Raw genomic sequence first — 19,465 nt, forward strand, 5'->3', positions numbered from 1 at the left:
TTGCCCTTGACCCATGCTCTCCCATCTCCCTTTAGAACCTCAGTCCATACGGGCTTTTGATTCCTATAAAAAAGTTTAGGTCAGGGTGCCTGACTCAGTGGGTTAAGTGTCTGACTCTTGTTTTCAGCTCAGGTCATGATTTCATGGTTTCTGAGATCAAGCTCTGCATCAGGCTCGGAGCCTGACGGCATGGAGCCTGTTTGAGATTCTCTCTCCCTCTCTCTCTCTGCCCCTCCCCTGTTCAGGCTTTCTAGCTCTCTCTCTGTCAAAAATAAGTAAATAAATTAATTAATTAAAAAAAGTTTAAGTCTCTTCCATCCTTTAAAGAAACAAAACCAAAAGGAACAAAATAAATTTTCCCCACAATCTCATAGCCCCTTCCTGATTCCTTCAATTCCCACTTGAGGTTTTCAGGTTTACATGTATGGCTCTATTTCCTTAGTCATTCTTTAACCCACTGTCGTCGGACTTCTTTGACCACACTGATGACTTCATAATTTCACAATGCAATGCACACACTTCAGAAACCTGGGATCATTCTTTACTTTTCCATTTCTCTCAACACACACATCGAAAAACACCCTCTGCGCCTATCAATTTGAACGCCTTTCTATCTCATGAATCCAGCTCCTCCACTAGACATTCCCCCACCACTTCTTTCCTCCAAGCTCTTACCATCTCTTGCCTTAAACATGGTAACAGGCTCCCACATGAATAACCTCGCCACACATCATCAGTCTTTCCTCTGTCAAATCCACCATTACCAGAATCATCTATTAAAACACAAGTCTACTCATGTCACTCCCTTTCCATTTAGAGCCCTTCAGTAGCTCCTAGTCACCTAAATTCAAATTCGTAACTATGTCATGATCTGAATCTTGCATCTCCCTCCAGTCTAATCTCTGTCACCAGCATTAATATATAAGTTAATTCCGTGAACATCCAAGCTGTGTTGTCCCTCCACGATTCTGAATATGGGACTTCCTGCTTAGAAATCTTGACTTTGGTAGTCTAACAAAATCTTGTCTCTTTCTCTTTAAAGTCCTCCTTAGGGGCGCCTGGGTGGTGCAGTCGGTTAAGCGTCCGACTTCAGCCAGGTCACGATCTCGCGGTCCGTGAGTTCGAGCCCCGCGTCAGGCTCTGGGCTGATGGCTCGGAGCCTGGAGCCTGTTTCCGATTCTGTGTCTCCCTCTCTCTCTGCCCCTCCCCCGTTCATGCTCTGTCTCTCTCTGTCCCAAAAATAAATAAAAATGTTGAAAAAAAAAACAAAAATTTAAAGTCCTCCTTAATAACCATCCCCATCAAAGTTAATTACTCCCTCCCATCTCCTGCTCTCTACCTTTTATACCCTTTTCATTGCATTAGATTGAACCACATGACCCCATGACCCTCCCAGTGTTCAACCATTTTTTACCTAAAAAATGGCAGTGTCATATGGTTCAACTGAGTCAAGTCAAACTGCATTTCCGTCATCTATTTACATTTTGTAAACCTCCCTTCAGATCACATGCTCTCTGAGGGCCAAAACCACATTTTATTCATCTTGGGCCACCCCCATGCCCAGCACAGCACAAATATTTAATATTTGTTGAACCAAAGTAAATAGAATTAGATGGTTTGTTTATTTTAACTTTCCAACACAGCCATGGGCTCTAACTAATCACAATCTTTATCTCAACACTTCTTTATACTAGTTCTGTTTATGGTATTGCTTTGTACAGAGTCAGTATGCAATGAGTATTTGAGAAATTAGATTTGCATATTTACTGTCATCTTTATTTAATTTTCAAATCAGTTTAGAGAGTTGAAATGATACCTGTAACTCCTTTGTTTCTTGAAGTTTTCTTTTTTCGGCTTGTTCAAATTTTTCTTTCCAGGCTCTTTCCAAAGACAAAAATAATAGAGTTAAAAATGTCCAGACATGTAATACTGAGACTCAAAAGACTATCAATAAAGATTAGGAAGCCACTTCGGAATATTTAACAAATGACAGTCTGGGATGGACTGCTCTGTTCACACAGAAAGTAGAGAAACAGAGCTGCAGACCCCTCCCAAGCTCCTCCCTCTCCACCAGCCCCAGCCCCACCAGTCCAATGACTCCAGACAACACCCTGACATCTGAAGTACTGACTACATTCCACCTGTGCATCTCCGCCATGTCTCTTTCCTGTTGATGCAGTTTCATTCTTAAAGATGTAATTTCTTGCCGGCACAGCCTATATCGTTCGGGGTCAATATTTCGGCTGTTTCTTTGAGCAGCTTTTAGCTTTTCAATTTCCGCTTTCAATTCTAAATATTTGTAAAAAGATGCATGATTAACAACATCTGATATGTAATAACTACCACAGGAGGCTTAATCCTCCAATCTTACTTGAAATTTTAATATCATTAAATAAAACAATATTTGCAGAAATCAATTTTACTTTACTTACATTACCTATAAATTCCTACTTAACCTGAAAAAGTGCTCCCATGTTAATGAATCCCCCCCACCCCGCCTCATAAACACTATGGCCATATAATGTAGTGTCCAAAGTGGGACACTTTTGAGAAGGAAAGGCAGAACTATTCATCACACTGAGACAGCAGATATAAACTAGGACGGCCCTGGCAAACCTTACTCATAAAAACATGTCTGATAAAAATCAAAGATTTTTCAAGCTGGAATTCAGAATACTTATTTTTAATGAAAACAGCCCTATTTGTGAAAGAGAGGGGAATCCAAAAGGGAGAAAATGGACTGTGATACAATAAACTCGTTCTTCTCTGGCCTTCTCCTCTGAAGTAGCTATTCACCCTCTGCTGCTCAAAATAACCAGAGGACAAAGGACTATGACAAGATGGTAGTTCCACATAAGCCAAGAGAAACTGTACAAATCAAGGGTTCCTAGCAGGTGTTCAAGCCCATCCTCAGCAGGTGATTCCCAAAAGATAAACAGAATGTAGTATTTAGCATAAATGAAGTTAGGCCTTTGTTAGAAACTCAAGCCTTTAGATCACTATCTTTTTTATTTATTTATTTATTTATTTATTTATTTATTTATTTATTTATTTTTAATTTCTTCTTTTAATCTTTATTTATTTTTGAGAGAGAGAGAGACAGAGCATGAGCAGGGGATGGGCAGAGAGAGAGGGAGACATAGAATCTGAAACAGGCTCCAGGCTCTATGCTGTCAACACAGAGCCTGATGTGGGGCTTGAACTCAAAGACTGCAAGATCATGACCTGAGCCAAAGTCGGACGCCCAACTGACTGAGCCACCCAGGCGTCCCTGTATTTTATATTATACATGGAGAGAGTGCATGAGCAGGGAAGAGGGGCAGAGGGAGGGAGAGAGACAGAGAGACAGAGAGAGAATCCCAAGCAGGCTCCACGCTCAGCACAGAACCTGATGCGGGGCTCAATCCCACAACCCTGGGATCATCACTTGAGCCAAAATCAAGAGTCAGACGCTCAACCGACTGAGCCACCCAGGCACCCAGGATCACTATCCTTTAGATCAATGAACTAAGCAAGAGTAGAGCTGATAAACAGAATGACAACGGAGAAAAGGTCATAAGAGAAAAAATAATAAATAATATTATTGTTATTTTGCTGTATGCATCTATGGCTCAGTCTGTAAGATGATTTAGCTATGCTTGCTATTTCCCCTTTACCCACTCTCTATTTTCTACGCAGTTTTCCTGATGGTTTCTTTATTCTCTTTCCCATTGTCCTTCCAGTTCACTTCCACCATCACTGTAGAATGATGACTAAAATCTATTATAAATAAGTATGAAAGAAAAATCTTTAATTTTCTTAAATTGCACATTTTCATGACTAAAATTAATATTTGAGATTTAACTGTTACAAAATAATTTTTAAATTTTTAGAAACATAGTCACCTCTAATTAACTTAGCATTCATATCTTCATTTACTTTGGCGATATTGATTATCATGCGGGCTTGGCTGGCGTATCTAAGGGTGCTTAATGTTTCCTCAATGTTGCTGGCAGCAGGACTGACTGTAGCAATCATTGCAGTTTTTGAGTTTCCACCCAGACTTTCTTTTAACAGCCTTCAAGGGAAGTAAGTTATAATTAGACTTTGCTTCTACAACAACTTAATAGCAGTGATTATCTAGAAACCACAAAACAAGCTAATAGGGTATAAAACACAGAATTATACTCTTCACTCAAACACCATTCCGAACTTTTTTTTTTTTTTTTTTTTAATAAGCTCTATGGCCAATGTAGGGCTTGAACTCATGACCCTGAGATCAGGTGTCGCATGCTCTGCCGACTGAACCAGCCAGGCACCCCACCATTCAGAGCTTTTTTGATATTTGTAGCTACTTTTAGATCTCATGAACATTTTATTTCCTTTTATACTTTTTATATTGTTTCATGAAACAATAACCAGTGCAAAGATTTTAAAATATGGCTAACCATCAAGTATTTAGTAAGATAGCTCTTCCCTCTCCCCAGGCTAGACTCTGAGCTACTTCAGGAAACAAACGATGTGTGTTGCTCATCCCTGTATTCCCAGTGCTACCACAACCTTTCTGAACAGGTGCTCATATTGAATATGATGAATGGACATATAAACAAAAATTTTGTTTTCTACTATACGCAAAAGCCTTATTTTAGAAGAAAAAAGGTAGTATGAGACTAAAATGCCTATCTTTATTAATGCAGAATGAATTTCACTATTCTTTAACTTTCAAAAGGCACACACACAAAAATCAGATTTTCGCTTATGTGTTGTAAGGCGACAACTACCTTCTAATAAGCCAATTGTAAAGACATGTTGCTGTCAAGTAGAGATACAGTCCTTACCAGAATTATTATGTATTAATGCTTGTCACAAGTAGATATTAAATCTATACAGATGTAATTTGAATGTAATGTATCTGATTTATGAAAACATATTCATTAATGAAAACACATATTGAACGCTTAAAATGCTAGCCAAATAAACAAGACAATTTCACTTTACACACATACCAACATGGTCGGTGATATCATGTATGCTCAAACATTAAACATTAAGCACTAAAAATAGTAAGTATAGTAACAGGTGCTTACATGGATATAGAACATACTATGTATTAAGAGTTTTACATTAATTATTTAATCTTCACTATATCCCTAAAAGGTAGGCATTGTTATTATCCCATTTTACAGAGGAGGAAACAGACTAGAGTATTAAGGATTTGACCAAAGTCACATAGTTTATAGGATGCAGAGCTGAGATTCAAATCCACGTAGGCCGGCTCCAGAATTCACACCACTAAGCACTTCTGCTCTGTCCCAAAGCTACATGAAGTCAGTCAATTGTTCTTTTCCCCACAGTATTCACTATATTTTATACAATTCTTTGTACTTCAAAAGATACTTGCCATGTAAGAACAGATTCACGGTAAGGAACAAAACCTCTCTTCCGGTTTGCTTGTTCAGAAAGCGCAGATATAACCTTTCCCAATGTGAGCAGGGACTTGTTAATACTCACACCTTCCTGCATACAAGATAATAACATCTAATTTAAAATAACTGCTCAGCAATAAATTTATTTCACAAAATATATTCCTTCCCTCACATAATTATTGAGTAAATATTTTCTACCATAAACTACCACCTTTTTACAACTCAAAATTTACTAATTTTCTTTAAAAAGTAAACATAAACAAAAAGTAAAGATCTCTTTTTAAACCACAGCAATGCAATCCATAAATTGCACGTAAAGTTTTTTGTTTTTGTTTTTTGCTGTTGCTTTTGTTTTTGTTGTTGCTGTTGCTCTTGCTAAATATATTTAATATTAATCTCCTAAAAATAATGCCGTGGGGAATAAGTTTTATCAAAATCAGAAAAGCCTCATATTTTTTGGTAAAGATTTTACTTCTTTAATTAATCTCAACACCCAACGTGGGGCTCGAACTCACAACCCCGAGATCGAGTCACATGCTCCACTGACTGAGCCAGCCAGGTGCCCCACCAAAGCCTCATATTTACCTTCAGGCGCTCTCCACTAGTCTGAGCTGTGGAGCAGCGTTCACTGCCCGCCAGATCTATCAAGTTTATCCGACTTGTTATTCTGTGATCATGTTCTTCACCTTCCACAGATTCTATCTGTAGCAAAATGATAGTAAAATAATGTCATAAACTCTTCTATGACTTGCTATCAATGTAAGTCTTGAAATGGAAAGTTATACAAGATCACAAACCACTCATTTATTTTTGAAACTATCCCTTCATGAATCTGTGACAACTTATAATGCATACATATCCAAGAATATATGGAGCAATGCTTGCCCTATGCCACAAAGAAGTGACTTTAAAGAGAAAAACTCACAACTTCTCTATTAAGAAAACAGCCATAAATAGAGCAAAAGCTTAACGAACACAAAGGTGTCATTTATCCCAGCATTAAAGGAGCAAGGTATTTAAAAGCAACATAAATGTCCAACAGTAGAGAAAAACTTGAGGAACTGGAATAGTCAATGGAATATTTCACAGCTATGAAAAATTATATTTGGCAAAGAATTTCAATAGCATAAAATTGTTGCAGATCTTGTAAATGTGTTTAAGTGTGACTGTAAAATAACTAAAATATGCCAAAATACTTAGAGATGTTTTATTTGAGTAGCGGAACCTATGGCTGAATTTTTTAAAATCTCTGACTTTCTGATAGGTTTTTCCAAATACTATACAATTACCATATATTGATAACCTATTATCATATATTGATATGATAACACCAATAATATAAATTAATAATCATGTTATTGACTTTTTAAACAGCAAAAAAACCCCTGCCATATATACTAAAAGTCATTCAGTTATTGTGTATACTCAATTCCAATTATGTTATATATATAGATTACTATACTCTTACCTTTGATTTAAAGAATAAAATAAGAAAGACATAAAACCTGAATACAGTCGTTAGCTTACCTAAGAAAATAATCAACAGAAAGAATACCTTGGTCTGGGTCATCACCAGGGTAAAAACTGAATGCGATCGGGAGCTTTTATCATTCATACCAGTAGCAGCCGTGGCTCTTTGTTTATTTCCCAATTCTAGCCAACTCTTAGAGGAAAGAAGAGAGGGAGGTCAGAACTGTAAACTAAAATTTATCGGAACAAATTAAGGAACAAAAAAGTTACGTAAGCATGTTTGGCAACATATATGCTTTATAATCTGTTATAAAATGAAATAAATACATGTTTATCATTTAATAATTTGTATTCCCATTGTCAATTTTGTTTCCATCACAGATATCTGAAACAGGAAATCACACCTTTATTTTTTTTTTTTTTAAGATTTTATTACGTTTGAGTAATCTCTATGCCCAACTTGGGGCTCAAATTCATAACCCCAAGATCAAGAGTCACATGCTCTACCAAATGAGCCAGCCAGGCAAATAATATTTTTAAAATGCTATTTCAATAACTCTCAGCTACTATGATGGTCAATTTTTATTTTTAGTTAAGAAGAGTAATTCTTTTGATTAAAGTTTAACAAACAAAATCAGCTCATAATGAATTAACAAGATTAACTTTTTACTTATGTAAGTAGTAATTAAGGAGAAATATTCTTATGAATACTTAAGATTATGATCTTTATCTAGTGGAAAGAAAATAAAACACAATCAGTCTTACCTGGATATCAGAGTAAGAACTGACAACATTCCTATTTTTAAAAAGAAGACAAAATCAATTTAACTGATTATTACACTCTTATTCTCATAATATAATAACCTCTCAATTATATAATTACTCTCTAACGACCACAATTGAATAATTCATAGGTATTATTATACTGATTCTCACAGAATCTTTCACTATCTCCATTCTTGAAGGGTAGAAAATAAAATGCTTTAATTTTACCAAAAAGCATGATTTTAATTAATGAAGCAGCTTAGCTCTTAACATTATAGTTTTCAAGTCGAATTCATGAGACCAAAACATACACTTGATGTATACATGGGGGTGGCTATGCTGGTATGTATGCATCTTAACATAATCCCAGTTTTATTAAATGGAGCTGAATCCATTCCTAACCACTTTCCCTTTCCCTTAAGAAAGCATTTAGTGGGAATGCAAACTGGTGCAGCTACTCTGGAAAACAGTACAGCGGTTCCTCAAAAAGCTAAAAATAGAACCACCCTACAACCCAGCAATTGCACTACTAGGCATTTATCCTAGGGACACAGGTGTGCTGTTTCGAAGGGGCACATGCACCCCAATGTTTATAGCAGCGCTATCGACAATAGCCAAAGTATGGAAAGAGCCCAAATGTCCATCGACGGATGAATGGATAAAGAAGATGTGGTATATATATACAATGGAGTATTCCTCGGCAATCAAAAAGAATGAAATCTTGCCATTTGCAACTACGTGGATAGAACTGGAGGGTATTATGCTAAGCGAAATTAGTCAGAGAAAGACAAATATCATACAACTTCACTCATGAGGAATTTAAGATACAAAACAGATGAACATAAGGGAAGGGAAGCAAAAATCATACAAAAACAGGGAGGGAGACAAAACATAAGAGACTCTTAAATATAGAGAATAAACAGAGGGTTGCTAGAGGGGTTGTGGGAGGGGGGGATGGGCTAAATGGGTAAGGGGCATTAAGGAATCTACTCCTGAAATCATTGTTGCACTATATGCTAACTAACTTGGATGTAAATTAAAAAATAAATAAATAATAAAAATAATAAAAATAAAAAATAAGAAAGCATTTGGAGTGTTGAAAGATGAAGTAAATGACTCAGTATGTTTCACACTCTCAACACTGAACTTATCTTATTACCTTCTCTCCTCTTCAGCTTCAAGTAATAGATATATAAAGCAGCTCAAGAGGGAAGGCTTAACTTAATAGGGAAACGGTGGGGGGTAGGGAGAAAAATCAAGTATTTCACACACAGCATAACACTCTATGCTCGGCACTTTACACATGTTGTGAAATACATAAACAAATACAAAAACACGCAGCCCACACTCTAGTTGGAAAGAGAAGGAATGGTTATTTGAATAATATTAAGAGTAGAAGGCTAAATAGTTATCCAGGGTTTCAAAGCTGGGGAGGCAAATGAGAACAATATTCACTCTACTCATTTCTTTTCTCCTTGCTCTTGCTGAGCCAAACACTTACATTGACAGAGCTTCAACATATGGTCCAGAAACAGGATGCTCCCTTACTCTCAGCTAGTGGAAGCAAACATTAGCACTATTAAGGGCATGACAAATTATTTCATATAAAATATAATTTTAAATGATTTTTTTGTCTATATTTTGAGTTTAAGGCAAAGAGATTTGCCTTAACTTGACCCAGGGGTAAATATAAAGGTTCTCACAGACACAAATCTGTAAGGCATTAAGACAATTTCAATATCCAAACTGTTTTCTAATCGCACAATACGCTACAGTTGACTGTAACATCAAATATCTTACTAGTTCAATATTCTTAAGACCTGCAGTAACTAGTATCTCTATGCTTCTAAATATGTCTCTAAAATATGTTCGATAAATTTCAGACAGTTAAAATTGTTTTCAGTTTTACATTATACATTTTAAACTTTGTAACCAGAAATGTTATCAATTTGCTAAATGATCTGGTAAGATACATATTCTATAATAACAACACAGTTTTTAAACTTCTGGTTTTTGGCTTTATAGACTTTTAGGGATTTGGCATTTGACTTAAGTGGTCCAACTCAACTCTGGAACAAATATTTTATCTTTAATTTGTATACAATATTTGCTTTACAAAAGGCTAAATTTGATACCTAAGTTAATTTCCACTAACAATAACATTCAGCTTATTTACTATTGATTTACTTATTTAGACTGTAGATTCCAAGCATTTGCTATCATTTAACAGCAATTTTAGTCAAAATGTAAGCTCTCTAGATCATCTTGAGAACCAATATAACTACATGCATTTACAAAAACAAATTAAAAGCAAATTATAAATTGTTTCAATCTTACTGGTTGCTTTCTCTGCCCATTTTCACCTTTACAAACCAGAAGGTCATGAATTTTTTCATTATATACTTCAAAAAAGCTCATTTCAAGGTGGTAGCTGACCTAGTAGGAGGAATAGAGACACAGCATGCAACTTATTTTAAAAACCCTTGTGTTTTTTTTTGCAAATCACATCTCTGATAAGGTTCTAGTACCCAGAATATATAAAGATCTCTTACAGCTCAACAACAAAAAGACAAACAACCCAATTAAAAAATAGGCAAACGACTTGAATAGAAATTTCTTCAAAGAAGATAAGTTCTACTTACTAAGATCTCTCAAATGTTTAACCCTATAGTCACTGACTTAATCTAGCTCCTTGTCGTGCCTTCCTTACACAGTTTACAAGTCCCACAGCTGATCTCTTTGCATCCAGTTAGTTCTACTTCCTTTCAATCCATTCGCCACACTGCAGCCAGAGCTATCTTTTTTTTTTTTTTTTTTTTAAGAACAAAGATGATCCTTTGACTTCCCTGTTGACCTTCTATAGCCTTTTAGATTCCTGGAAGCATGGCTCATAAAGTCCTTCACAAGCTGAGTTCATCTCTTGTCACCCCCCACCCTCAGATTCCATGCTTAAAGTAAACAATTTATAGATTCCCAAAGTCTCTCTACTTTTTTTTTAAATGCTTATTTATTTTTTGAGAGAGCACAACTGGGGGTGGGGCAGAGAGAGAGGGGGACAGAGGATCTGAAGCAGGCTCTGCGCTGACAGCTTCTGTGCTGACAGCAGCTAGGCCGATGTGGGGCTCAAACTTACCAACCGCGAGATTATGACCAGAGCCAAAACTGGACACTCAACTGACTGAGACACCCAGGTGCCCCTCTACCTTCTCGTTTTCAAATCTTTGCACACACTGCTCCCACTGCCTAGAATGTCCTTCCCCCTCTTCACCAAGCTAATAACTGCTGTTTCCTTCCAAAATAAGCTCAGTTGTTCCCTCATCTAAGAAAACCTATCTCCCTCCTATCTTGTATATTCTCTCACAGCACATCTTCCATTATTTCCTTAGTGGCGAGGACTCTGATTTTAATTTGATTTGACTGTTTTCTAGTCTGATACGAAGGTTTACAGATGAGAACATACCTCTTGGGTTTGTTTTTTGGCTACTTGAGCAAAAAGATCTTCACAAAACCTTGGAATTATTCCTGGTTCCTCACTAAGTCCCATCATCCTGAAAAATACATAATAAATGGGGAGTGGGGTGCGGTGGAGAAGTGACATAAAATTAGCATTTTTAAAATTCTTTTTGGGTAAAAGGGTTTGGGAGTGAATGGGAAGCAAGCTAATTAAACCTCATTAAAATCTAATAACATAGGCTCTGAAGCCAAATCTTCGGAGTTCAAATCTTGATCTCACCACTTATTAGGTCTGTGACGTTGGACAAGATACTTGACCCCAATAAAGCTCAATTTCCTCTTCTGTAAAATGGGAATAAATAGGACCTATCTAATTCAGAGGGTTGTTGTGAGACAGTATAAGCAGAGTCTTTAATACAGTTCCTGGAATATAGTAAGAACTCAGTAAACGTTAGCTACTGTTAAAATTCTGAGTATCTCCTTCTAGGACAGGTATACCATTACCATTTATCAGATGACTTACTTTTAATTCTCACAAGAATACTTACAAAATAACCTCTCAGGGCTTTGGCTTATACAAGAAATATAATGTACAGTCAAATGGGCCATTGACACTTACAAGGTAAACAGTATCTTCTGCATAAGCTGAAGCCCAGAGGTTAAGTAACTTGCCCAAGTTTGCAGAACCGGTATATAAAATGGATGAGATCTGAGCCCAGATCTGTATGGTTTCAAAACCACATTCTTTCTATCAAACCATGCTGCTTCTCACCAAAGACTTAAAGGTTTCTCAATAATTGTACTTGGAATAAAACTTACGTATACGATTTTCCAGAGCCGGTCTGACCATAAGCAAAGAGACAGGCATTGTAGCCTTCAAAGGCTTGTTCCAGGAGCGGAATAGCTAGGGTCTCATAAACAGTTGTCTGGCTGGCATAGTTTGGATGGGATTCATCAAAAGACCAGAATGCAACATCATAAATAAAATTATAAACTTGTTTCATGTCGGGATGTTCCACAGCTATTTCCTCTCCATTCATGAAGACCACCTGGGATGCTTTTTCAACCTTCTCTCTTTAAAAGAAGCACAAAAAAAAAAAAAAAAAAGAAAGAAAAAAGAAAGAAAGAAAAAAGAAAACGAAGCACAAAGAAAACTATTAAGTTATTTTAATTATTTTGAGTATTTTTCCCATGAAATATAATAAGAACCTCAAAACCAGTTAAATATAAAATTCCTGTAGGGCAAGAGAATTCTTTAGTTTTCGTGAACAGCGCAGACCAGCTAACATAATTATGGTGGTTTTCCAAAATATACTTCCCCTGGCTCCAGTTGCCACCACTTAAAGGGCAAATGGAGTTCCAGAAATGTTATCTGAAAAGTTACCCTTCTTTTACAGGATTTTCCATCTTTTTCCTTTTTCTCTTGAGCTCTCCCTTCTCTCATCCCCCCTACTATAACCTACCTATACTCTTCAGTTCAAATCTGGAAACTTTTTAATATAAATAAATTTTGTAGGTGCAGATCTATACAAAGCTGACATGAAATGCAAATATAAGTGCAACAAACTCAGTTAAGTGTAATTTCAATCATAAATCTCTTTTGGCCACTAGCTATTGTTACTGTTAATCCAAAGGCCCTCCTTCTGTTAGATTATCTCCCTTAATATTATGGATCTTCATGTCCACCCTTCTTCCATCTCAGACCTACGTAGAAATCTTTCACTTACGCTACTTTTGCAGGAGAACATTATCAGTCCTTGTTTGGTCCCAGATACCCCTTTTTGTCCCAACTCTGCTTTAGATCAGAATTCATCCTGGAAAGCACCTGCCTCATCAATTTGACAAATGCCCCTCCACCCCGGCTATAAACACAGTTTACAGGGCTTGTCTGATGAGTCTGGAATCAGGCACTGGGGCCCTTGCTAAGTTCTCTTCGGGGTAGTCCTCCATCATGGGGTTTGTTCCTACCAGCTCTGTTCTTTCTGTTGCCTCTCATCCTATCATGATTCTGGAGGCCTTTAAGGTTTCCCCACCCTCTCTCTCCTGTCAACTCACCCTCAGTTCTCTCACCTGTCACTAACCCCACATTTTTACTAACAGGTTTTAAAGCACTGTGTAACTTGCCTCAAACTACTGACGCTTTAGGTTCAAACTAGAGGCTCCTTCCCATTGCCACCATATCCTCTCATATCTTGCTTAGATATACAAGTCAAAAACTACTAACTCTGAAGCTTTTCACGGTCACTCCGTAAAACATTCAAAAATAATCAGATGCCACATTCACGTCCATCTTTTTCAGCCTTACCTGTAATCTGTGACCATCTCATTCCCAATCACTTTGGAGAGAGATTTTTTTTTTTTTGCCATCAAAATCAAATCTAATATATCACTGCATTTATAACTACTATAGATCAGAGATGATGATGGGGATGATTCTACACTGGAAGGGGTTTTGGAAGGATCTTTATGGGAAGTAAGTGAGCTAACAAGTGCTCTTTTTAAGAGAAACAGAGAATAGCCCACCATATCTTGCAGATTTGAAAGCAGACTGTATTAGGGACTTAAGTATTTCCGACTTTTTAAAAGCAGTATATCAAAAGAAATTTATATTTGCAATCTCCAGTGACTTCAATGTTTTAATTTTACAGCTAATCATCAAAAATAATCAGGGTACTACAACTAAACCTAGGGGCGCCTGGGTGGCGCAGTTGGTTAAGCGTCCGACTTCAGCCAGGTCACGATCTCGCGGTCCGGGAGTTCGAGCCCCGCGTCGGGCTCTGGGCTGATGGCTCAGAGCCTGGAGCCTGTTTCCGATTCTGTGTCTCCCTCTCTCTCTGCCCCTCCCCCGTTCATGCTCTGTCTCTCTCTGTCCCAAAAATAAATAAACGTTGAAAAAAAAAAAAAGTTTAAACCTAAAAGTCCTCACTACATAGAAATGCCACGCCATGCCTGAAGATACACGAATACACTCACTTTCCAAAAGCAGAGAGAAATCACACACATTACGTGTCACACTAGCTCAGCCTTAGACATTAAAAGGTGAGGAGCGCCTGGGTGGCTCAGTCGGTTAAGTGTCCGACTTCAGCTCAGGTCATGGTCTCAGGGTTCGTGAGTTTGAGCCCCACGTCGGGCTCTGTGCTGACAGCTCAGAGCCTGGAGCCTGCTTCGGATTCTGTGTCTCCCTCTCTGTTCCTCCCCGCTCACACTCCGTCTATCTCTCAAAAGTAAATAAACATTAAAATAATAATAATAAATAAAAAACATAAAAGGTGTAACATACCTCTTGCTGAAAGGCCTCACCCGTACTGCCACTGTCACTTGACTGTTCTCCACCTTTAAGGGGTCTGTCTCTGCAGGGGGGTTCCGACCTGCGGTTTCCTCTTCAAGAGGGAGTGTATTTTCTCGTGACCTTTCCCTTTCATTTGCAGGCAGAGAACTTGTTCGCTTTTGTGTAGCTTGCAGGCTAGGCACCCTCTTTTTCAGCAGTGACGACGCAGCTGGGCTCGTCAGCTGTGACGTGTCACACTTCGGTGTCAATCGGTGTCCTGCGATATATTTTGTAGGTGTTCTTCTTTTTTCTAAGCTTTCAAATTTATTTGCAGATTTTGCAGTATCCTTCCCAATACTTCTGTGAGGTAGGTTCCCCGACACTTTGATGTTCACCTTGCTCGGAAGAGGTTTGGTTGCCAAGCGTCCCAATGGAACAGCTTCAGTCTGACCCTGGGAACCAGTGGGTGCTCTGTTACTTAAGTACTTAAGTGCGACCTTTTCATTTGCCCCAGGGAGGGCAACAAATGTCTCTTTGTGTTTTTCATCGGCCGTCATTTCAATGCGTTTTGGGTCCGCTAAAGGTACCACCGGTGCAATACAAGGGTTTTTATCTTTATGTACAGTCCTTACATTTGTACTAGCTTCCAGTGAGGCACCATCATTTTCGGCTGCACTGCCCACATTCTGTGTTGTTTTCCACTTTTCCCCACAATCTGTTTGAGCTGTTTTCCGCTTCTCCACTGATTCTGTTTTAGCACGCCGCCGCAACGTAAGACGTGTTTCTGCAGTGTTTTCGGCAGAGTCTCCCAACTCACTGCCAAGCAAAGAGGATTCTTTGTTCCTTGTGACTCTTCTCTGAAGTGCCAATCTACCTACAGGGTTAGGGGTCAGAGGTACATCTCCTGTTTTTTTACAGGCAGAAATCACATAAGTACTGTTTATGTCTCTGATTTTCCTTGCCGATCTCAATAATGGATCATCGTGTTCACATTCTGTCATATCCGACATCACATGCAGCTCAGGTCTGCTACCATGGGTGAGGACATTCAGCGAGGAACTCCCTGGGGAAGAAGGTATACCAAGGATATCGCTGTTGTTTCTATTATGTGTGGTGAACACTGACATTGTGGCAGCAAGTCGTCTTAAAAAAGGAGGTCAGTGAAGCAACTAAGCTCTTCTTTAGACATTCATTTGACTTCCAGCCATATTTTAAGTATCAGTTTCCAAAACTATCTGCTAAACTGTAAAAAAAAAAAAAAAAATGAGATTACACAAACTCTAAACAGACTTTAAAAAATATGAGAAACTTAGGGGCACCTGGGTGGCTCAGTCAGTTAAGCGTCAAACTTCAGCTCAGATCATCATCTCGTGGTTTGTGAGTTCAAGCCCCGCGCTGGACTCTGTCCTGACAGCTTGGAGCCTGGAGCCTGCTTCAGATCCTGTGTCTCCCTCTCTCTTTCTGCCCCTTCCTTGCTCATGCTCTGTCTCTCTCTCAAGAATAAACATTAAAAAAAAAAACATTTTTTTTTTTTAAATATGAGAAACTTTCATTGTGAAAGTAACTTCCCAGAGGAACACATTAGAATAAACCACGATCTCCTCCTCGGATACTATTCCCAAGCATTTTCAGACAAATCTCTGCCTTCAAAGAGCTTACAATCATTGTGCAACAAATATTTACTGAGTCCCCATTATGTGCCAGGCCCTCTGACAGATACTACGAATTTCAAAAACAAGACCCTGTTCCCATTTCCTCAGTCTAGAAAGAATACACAGATAACCACTATATCAGGCCAAACGTCCCAAACGACTTAAAGGATGTAAAAAGTGCATGTCAAAGAAGATATATGAATGGCCAACAAGCACATAAAAAAGATGCTCAACATCACTAATCATTAGGGAAATGCAAATCAAAACTGCAATGAGATACTACATCACACCCATTAGGATGGCTACTAACAAAAAAACAGTCTTGGCAAGGACTGGAGAAATTGGTACCCTGGTATACGACTGGTAGAAATATAAAATGGCACAGCCAGTGTGGGAAATAGTATGGAAGTTCCTCAAAAAATTAAAAAACAGAATTACCTTTTGATCCAGAAACTCTACTTCTGGATATGTAACCTAAAGAACTGAAAGCCGGGTCTTGAAGAGACATTTGTACACCCATGTTCATAGTAGCATTATTCCACATGACTAAAACATGGAAGCAACCCAAGTGTCCATGGGCTGGCGAATGGCCTTACCAAGATGGGGTATACGTGTACAATGAAACATCATTCAGCTTTAAAAAGAAATTCTGCCATCTACTACAACATGAATGAACCTTGAAGACATAATGCTAAGAGAGATAAGCCAGTCACAAAAAAAAGACAAATATTGTATAATTCCACTCATAGGAGGTACTTAGAGAGGTTAACATCATAAAGACGGAAAGTATAACGGTGGTTGCCAGGGGCTGGGGGCAGGGGACAATGGGAGTTATTGTTTAATAGATATAGAGCTTCAGATTTACAAGATGACAGAGGATTATGGGAATGGATGGTGGTGATGGCTGCACAACAATGTGAATGTATTTAAGGATATACATGTTAAAATGTGTACATAGGGGCGTCTGGGTGGCTCAGTCGGTTAAGCTTCTGACTTCGGCTCAGGTCACCATCTCGCGGTCCGTGAGTTCGAGCCCCGCGGTCGGGCTCTGTGCTGACAGCTCAGAGCCTGGAGCCTGTTTCGGATTCTGTGTCTCCCTCTCTCTGACCCTCCCCCGTTCATGCTCTGTCTCTGTCTCAAAAATAAATAAATGTTAAAAATAAAATAAAATAAAATAAAATGTGTACATAAAAGTAGATAAGATGATAAGTGTGTACTTTAACACAAGCAGCAGCAGGAGGAGGAGGAGTAAGAGGAGAAGAGGAGGAGAAGGAAGGGAGGGAGGGAGCGCCTGTCAGCAGAGATTTTTATTTAAGTACTCTGTGTTTGCAAATTAGGAGAGGGACTAACAGAAACCCTAGCACCTAAATCAAAGGCTGGAGTAAAGCATTTTGATAATACCTGTTGCATGTATGTTAAATACAGGAACAGTCATGGAGATTAGTTTGAGTGGTGTCACAAAACAGAGTATTCCCAAATAAGTAGTGCAGACAATAAATATAAGTACTGTAAATTAATTACTTGTGCTGAGAAAAATTATGCAAGATTAGATAAGTGGACAGCTTGCCCTCTAGCAATTAGACAACAAAGTAGACAGGTGTGTAAGTAAATATGTCAACAATATCTATCCGGCATTAATGTTTAGAAGAAAAAAAAACAGCAGTGACAGCTAAAAGGCCTGGCTTCTACTCAGCTCTGCCCCAAACTGGTTATACTGATGTAAACGAGTCTTTAAATTTGCATGCCGGGTTCTAACTTGTAAAATGACACTTGCTCAATTCCGTAGATAATGCTATTGAGGAACAAAATAATAGAAGTTAATCTTTAAGTAAGTCTTTTAAAGTTCTAAATGAGTAACAGTCATTACCCCCACCCCAAAAAATCGTCAGGACACAAGCTCCTCCCTTCAACCTTTTCTCTTAAAAAAGTATAGAGTGTTCCTATTATGGAAAGAAATGCAAAGGCAAGAAGATTCCGGAAATTCTAGGGCAGCTAAAAACTATTTGCTACTTACGCTGATAGACACGGCTTTCTGTTTGTTTGGGGAGGCAGGAGGGTGTTCGCCATAGAGTTTTAAAAGGAGTGGAATGAATAGAAGGGGGAAAAAACTGTCACAACCCAAACCAAAAGATCCCCGTGGATGGGTTCTCAAGCTAGTCACTCCGAGGGCTGGGACAGCGAGTGTACCTCTTAATGTCAACCGACTGGGCGAGACTTCGGTGGGTGAGGCTGTGGGCCGAGAGGCCCTGAAGTCCGGCTGCGCTGTCCCCGCAGAGGCGCCGCCTGGGCGCGTCCTCCGGGGGCCCCTTCGCCGCCGACCCGGATTCCGGGGTGGTGGGGGGACCCGAGCTAAGGCCTCCGCCCACACCTCAGCGGTCGCCGGTAAAGAAGACGCCCTCTCGCCCCCACGACACCGATTCTTCGCCCCTCCGCAGGGTTCGCCACTCTCCGAGACCTCCCCGAGGAAGTCCCCACACCGCTCACAGCCCCCACAACCTGCTCCCTCTGCCGCAGCGGTTTGAATGGGCGCCCTGCATTTTGATTGGCTGCTGGACGTGGCGCCGGGCACCGCGCCCTCGCTTCCTCCCACCCCCAGGAAGCGCCGTTGTTAGGTCTCAGCGAGTCCAAACACTAGATCCGACCGCCCACTTCTCCTAGGCAACGGGGCCCGCCCCTCCCCAGGCTCAGCTACCGCGCGGAGCTTCGGCCCCTTTAAATCCGGCTGGAGGGAGGAGCTGGATTCTGAGTGACTTATGGCAGCTCACTAAGGTGGATTTTTTTTTTAATGTATTTTTTAATGTTTATTTTATTTTTCACAGAGAGAGAGGAGGTGTGGGGAGGCGGGGTGAGCGGGAGAGGGCAGAGAGAGAGGGAGACGCAGAATCGGAAGCAAGCTCCAGGCTCTGAGCTGACAGCCCTTTGCAGGGCTTGAACCTACAGACCAGAGATCATGACCTGAGCTGAAGTCAGAGCTTAACCAACTGAGTGAGCCACCCAGGTACCCCTTAGATGGCTTTTAAATGAGAAGAGTTGACTTTTGTCGATCCATAGTATAAAAAAAACATGGTCTGTCCACCTTAAAATGAAGTTGTAAAAATGGCTATTTGTCCTCAAGCTAGCACAATAACGCGTTTCTAGTGCTGTATTTCCTATGCAAAGCGTGTAGGTGGAAAGTATACTAAATGTCTTACAAGGGATTTTTTTCATTTATTCCTGAATATTTTATGAGGTAACTATTAATATTATCCCCAGTGTCCAGATGAAGTTTACAGTTAAAGGTTTTTCTTTTAAATTTTCTTTTCAAATTTTTTTAAAGCATAAGTATCTTTTAAAAGGCAAAAAGTGCACCATTTGCAACTACATGGATGGAACTGGAGGGCATTATGCTAAGTGAAATTAGTCAGAGAAAGACAAAAATCATATGACTTCACTCATATGAGGACTTTAAGAGA

General features: G+C 39.1%; 1 protein-coding gene across 1 annotated transcript in view; it reads right to left on the reverse strand.

The window, feature by feature from the left end:
- The window catches only part of KIF14 (kinesin family member 14), a 55,621-nt gene extending 37,104 nt beyond the window's left edge, over positions 1 to 18,517 (reverse strand). Inside the window, exons 1-13 of the mRNA XM_047841497.1 lie at positions 18,201 to 18,517; positions 14,374 to 15,604; positions 11,913 to 12,167; positions 11,101 to 11,188; positions 9,978 to 10,076; positions 9,142 to 9,194; positions 7,641 to 7,671; positions 6,961 to 7,068; positions 5,991 to 6,107; positions 5,381 to 5,496; positions 3,885 to 4,057; positions 2,142 to 2,289; positions 1,817 to 1,880 (exon numbers count right to left, since the gene is read on the reverse strand). Coding sequence (XP_047697453.1) covers positions 1,817 to 1,880; positions 2,142 to 2,289; positions 3,885 to 4,057; positions 5,381 to 5,496; positions 5,991 to 6,107; positions 6,961 to 7,068; positions 7,641 to 7,671; positions 9,142 to 9,194; positions 9,978 to 10,076; positions 11,101 to 11,188; positions 11,913 to 12,167; positions 14,374 to 15,488 — 2,367 coding nt within the window. The 5' untranslated portion in view covers positions 15,489 to 15,604; positions 18,201 to 18,517. The remainder of the gene's footprint in view (positions 1 to 1,816; positions 1,881 to 2,141; positions 2,290 to 3,884; positions 4,058 to 5,380; positions 5,497 to 5,990; positions 6,108 to 6,960; positions 7,069 to 7,640; positions 7,672 to 9,141; positions 9,195 to 9,977; positions 10,077 to 11,100; positions 11,189 to 11,912; positions 12,168 to 14,373; positions 15,605 to 18,200) is intronic.
- Positions 18,518 to 19,465: the final 948 nt, after the last annotated feature.

This window comes from Prionailurus viverrinus, chromosome F1, assembly GCF_022837055.1.
Source record: "Prionailurus viverrinus isolate Anna chromosome F1, UM_Priviv_1.0, whole genome shotgun sequence".
Lineage (NCBI taxonomy): Eukaryota > Metazoa > Chordata > Mammalia > Carnivora > Felidae > Prionailurus > Prionailurus viverrinus.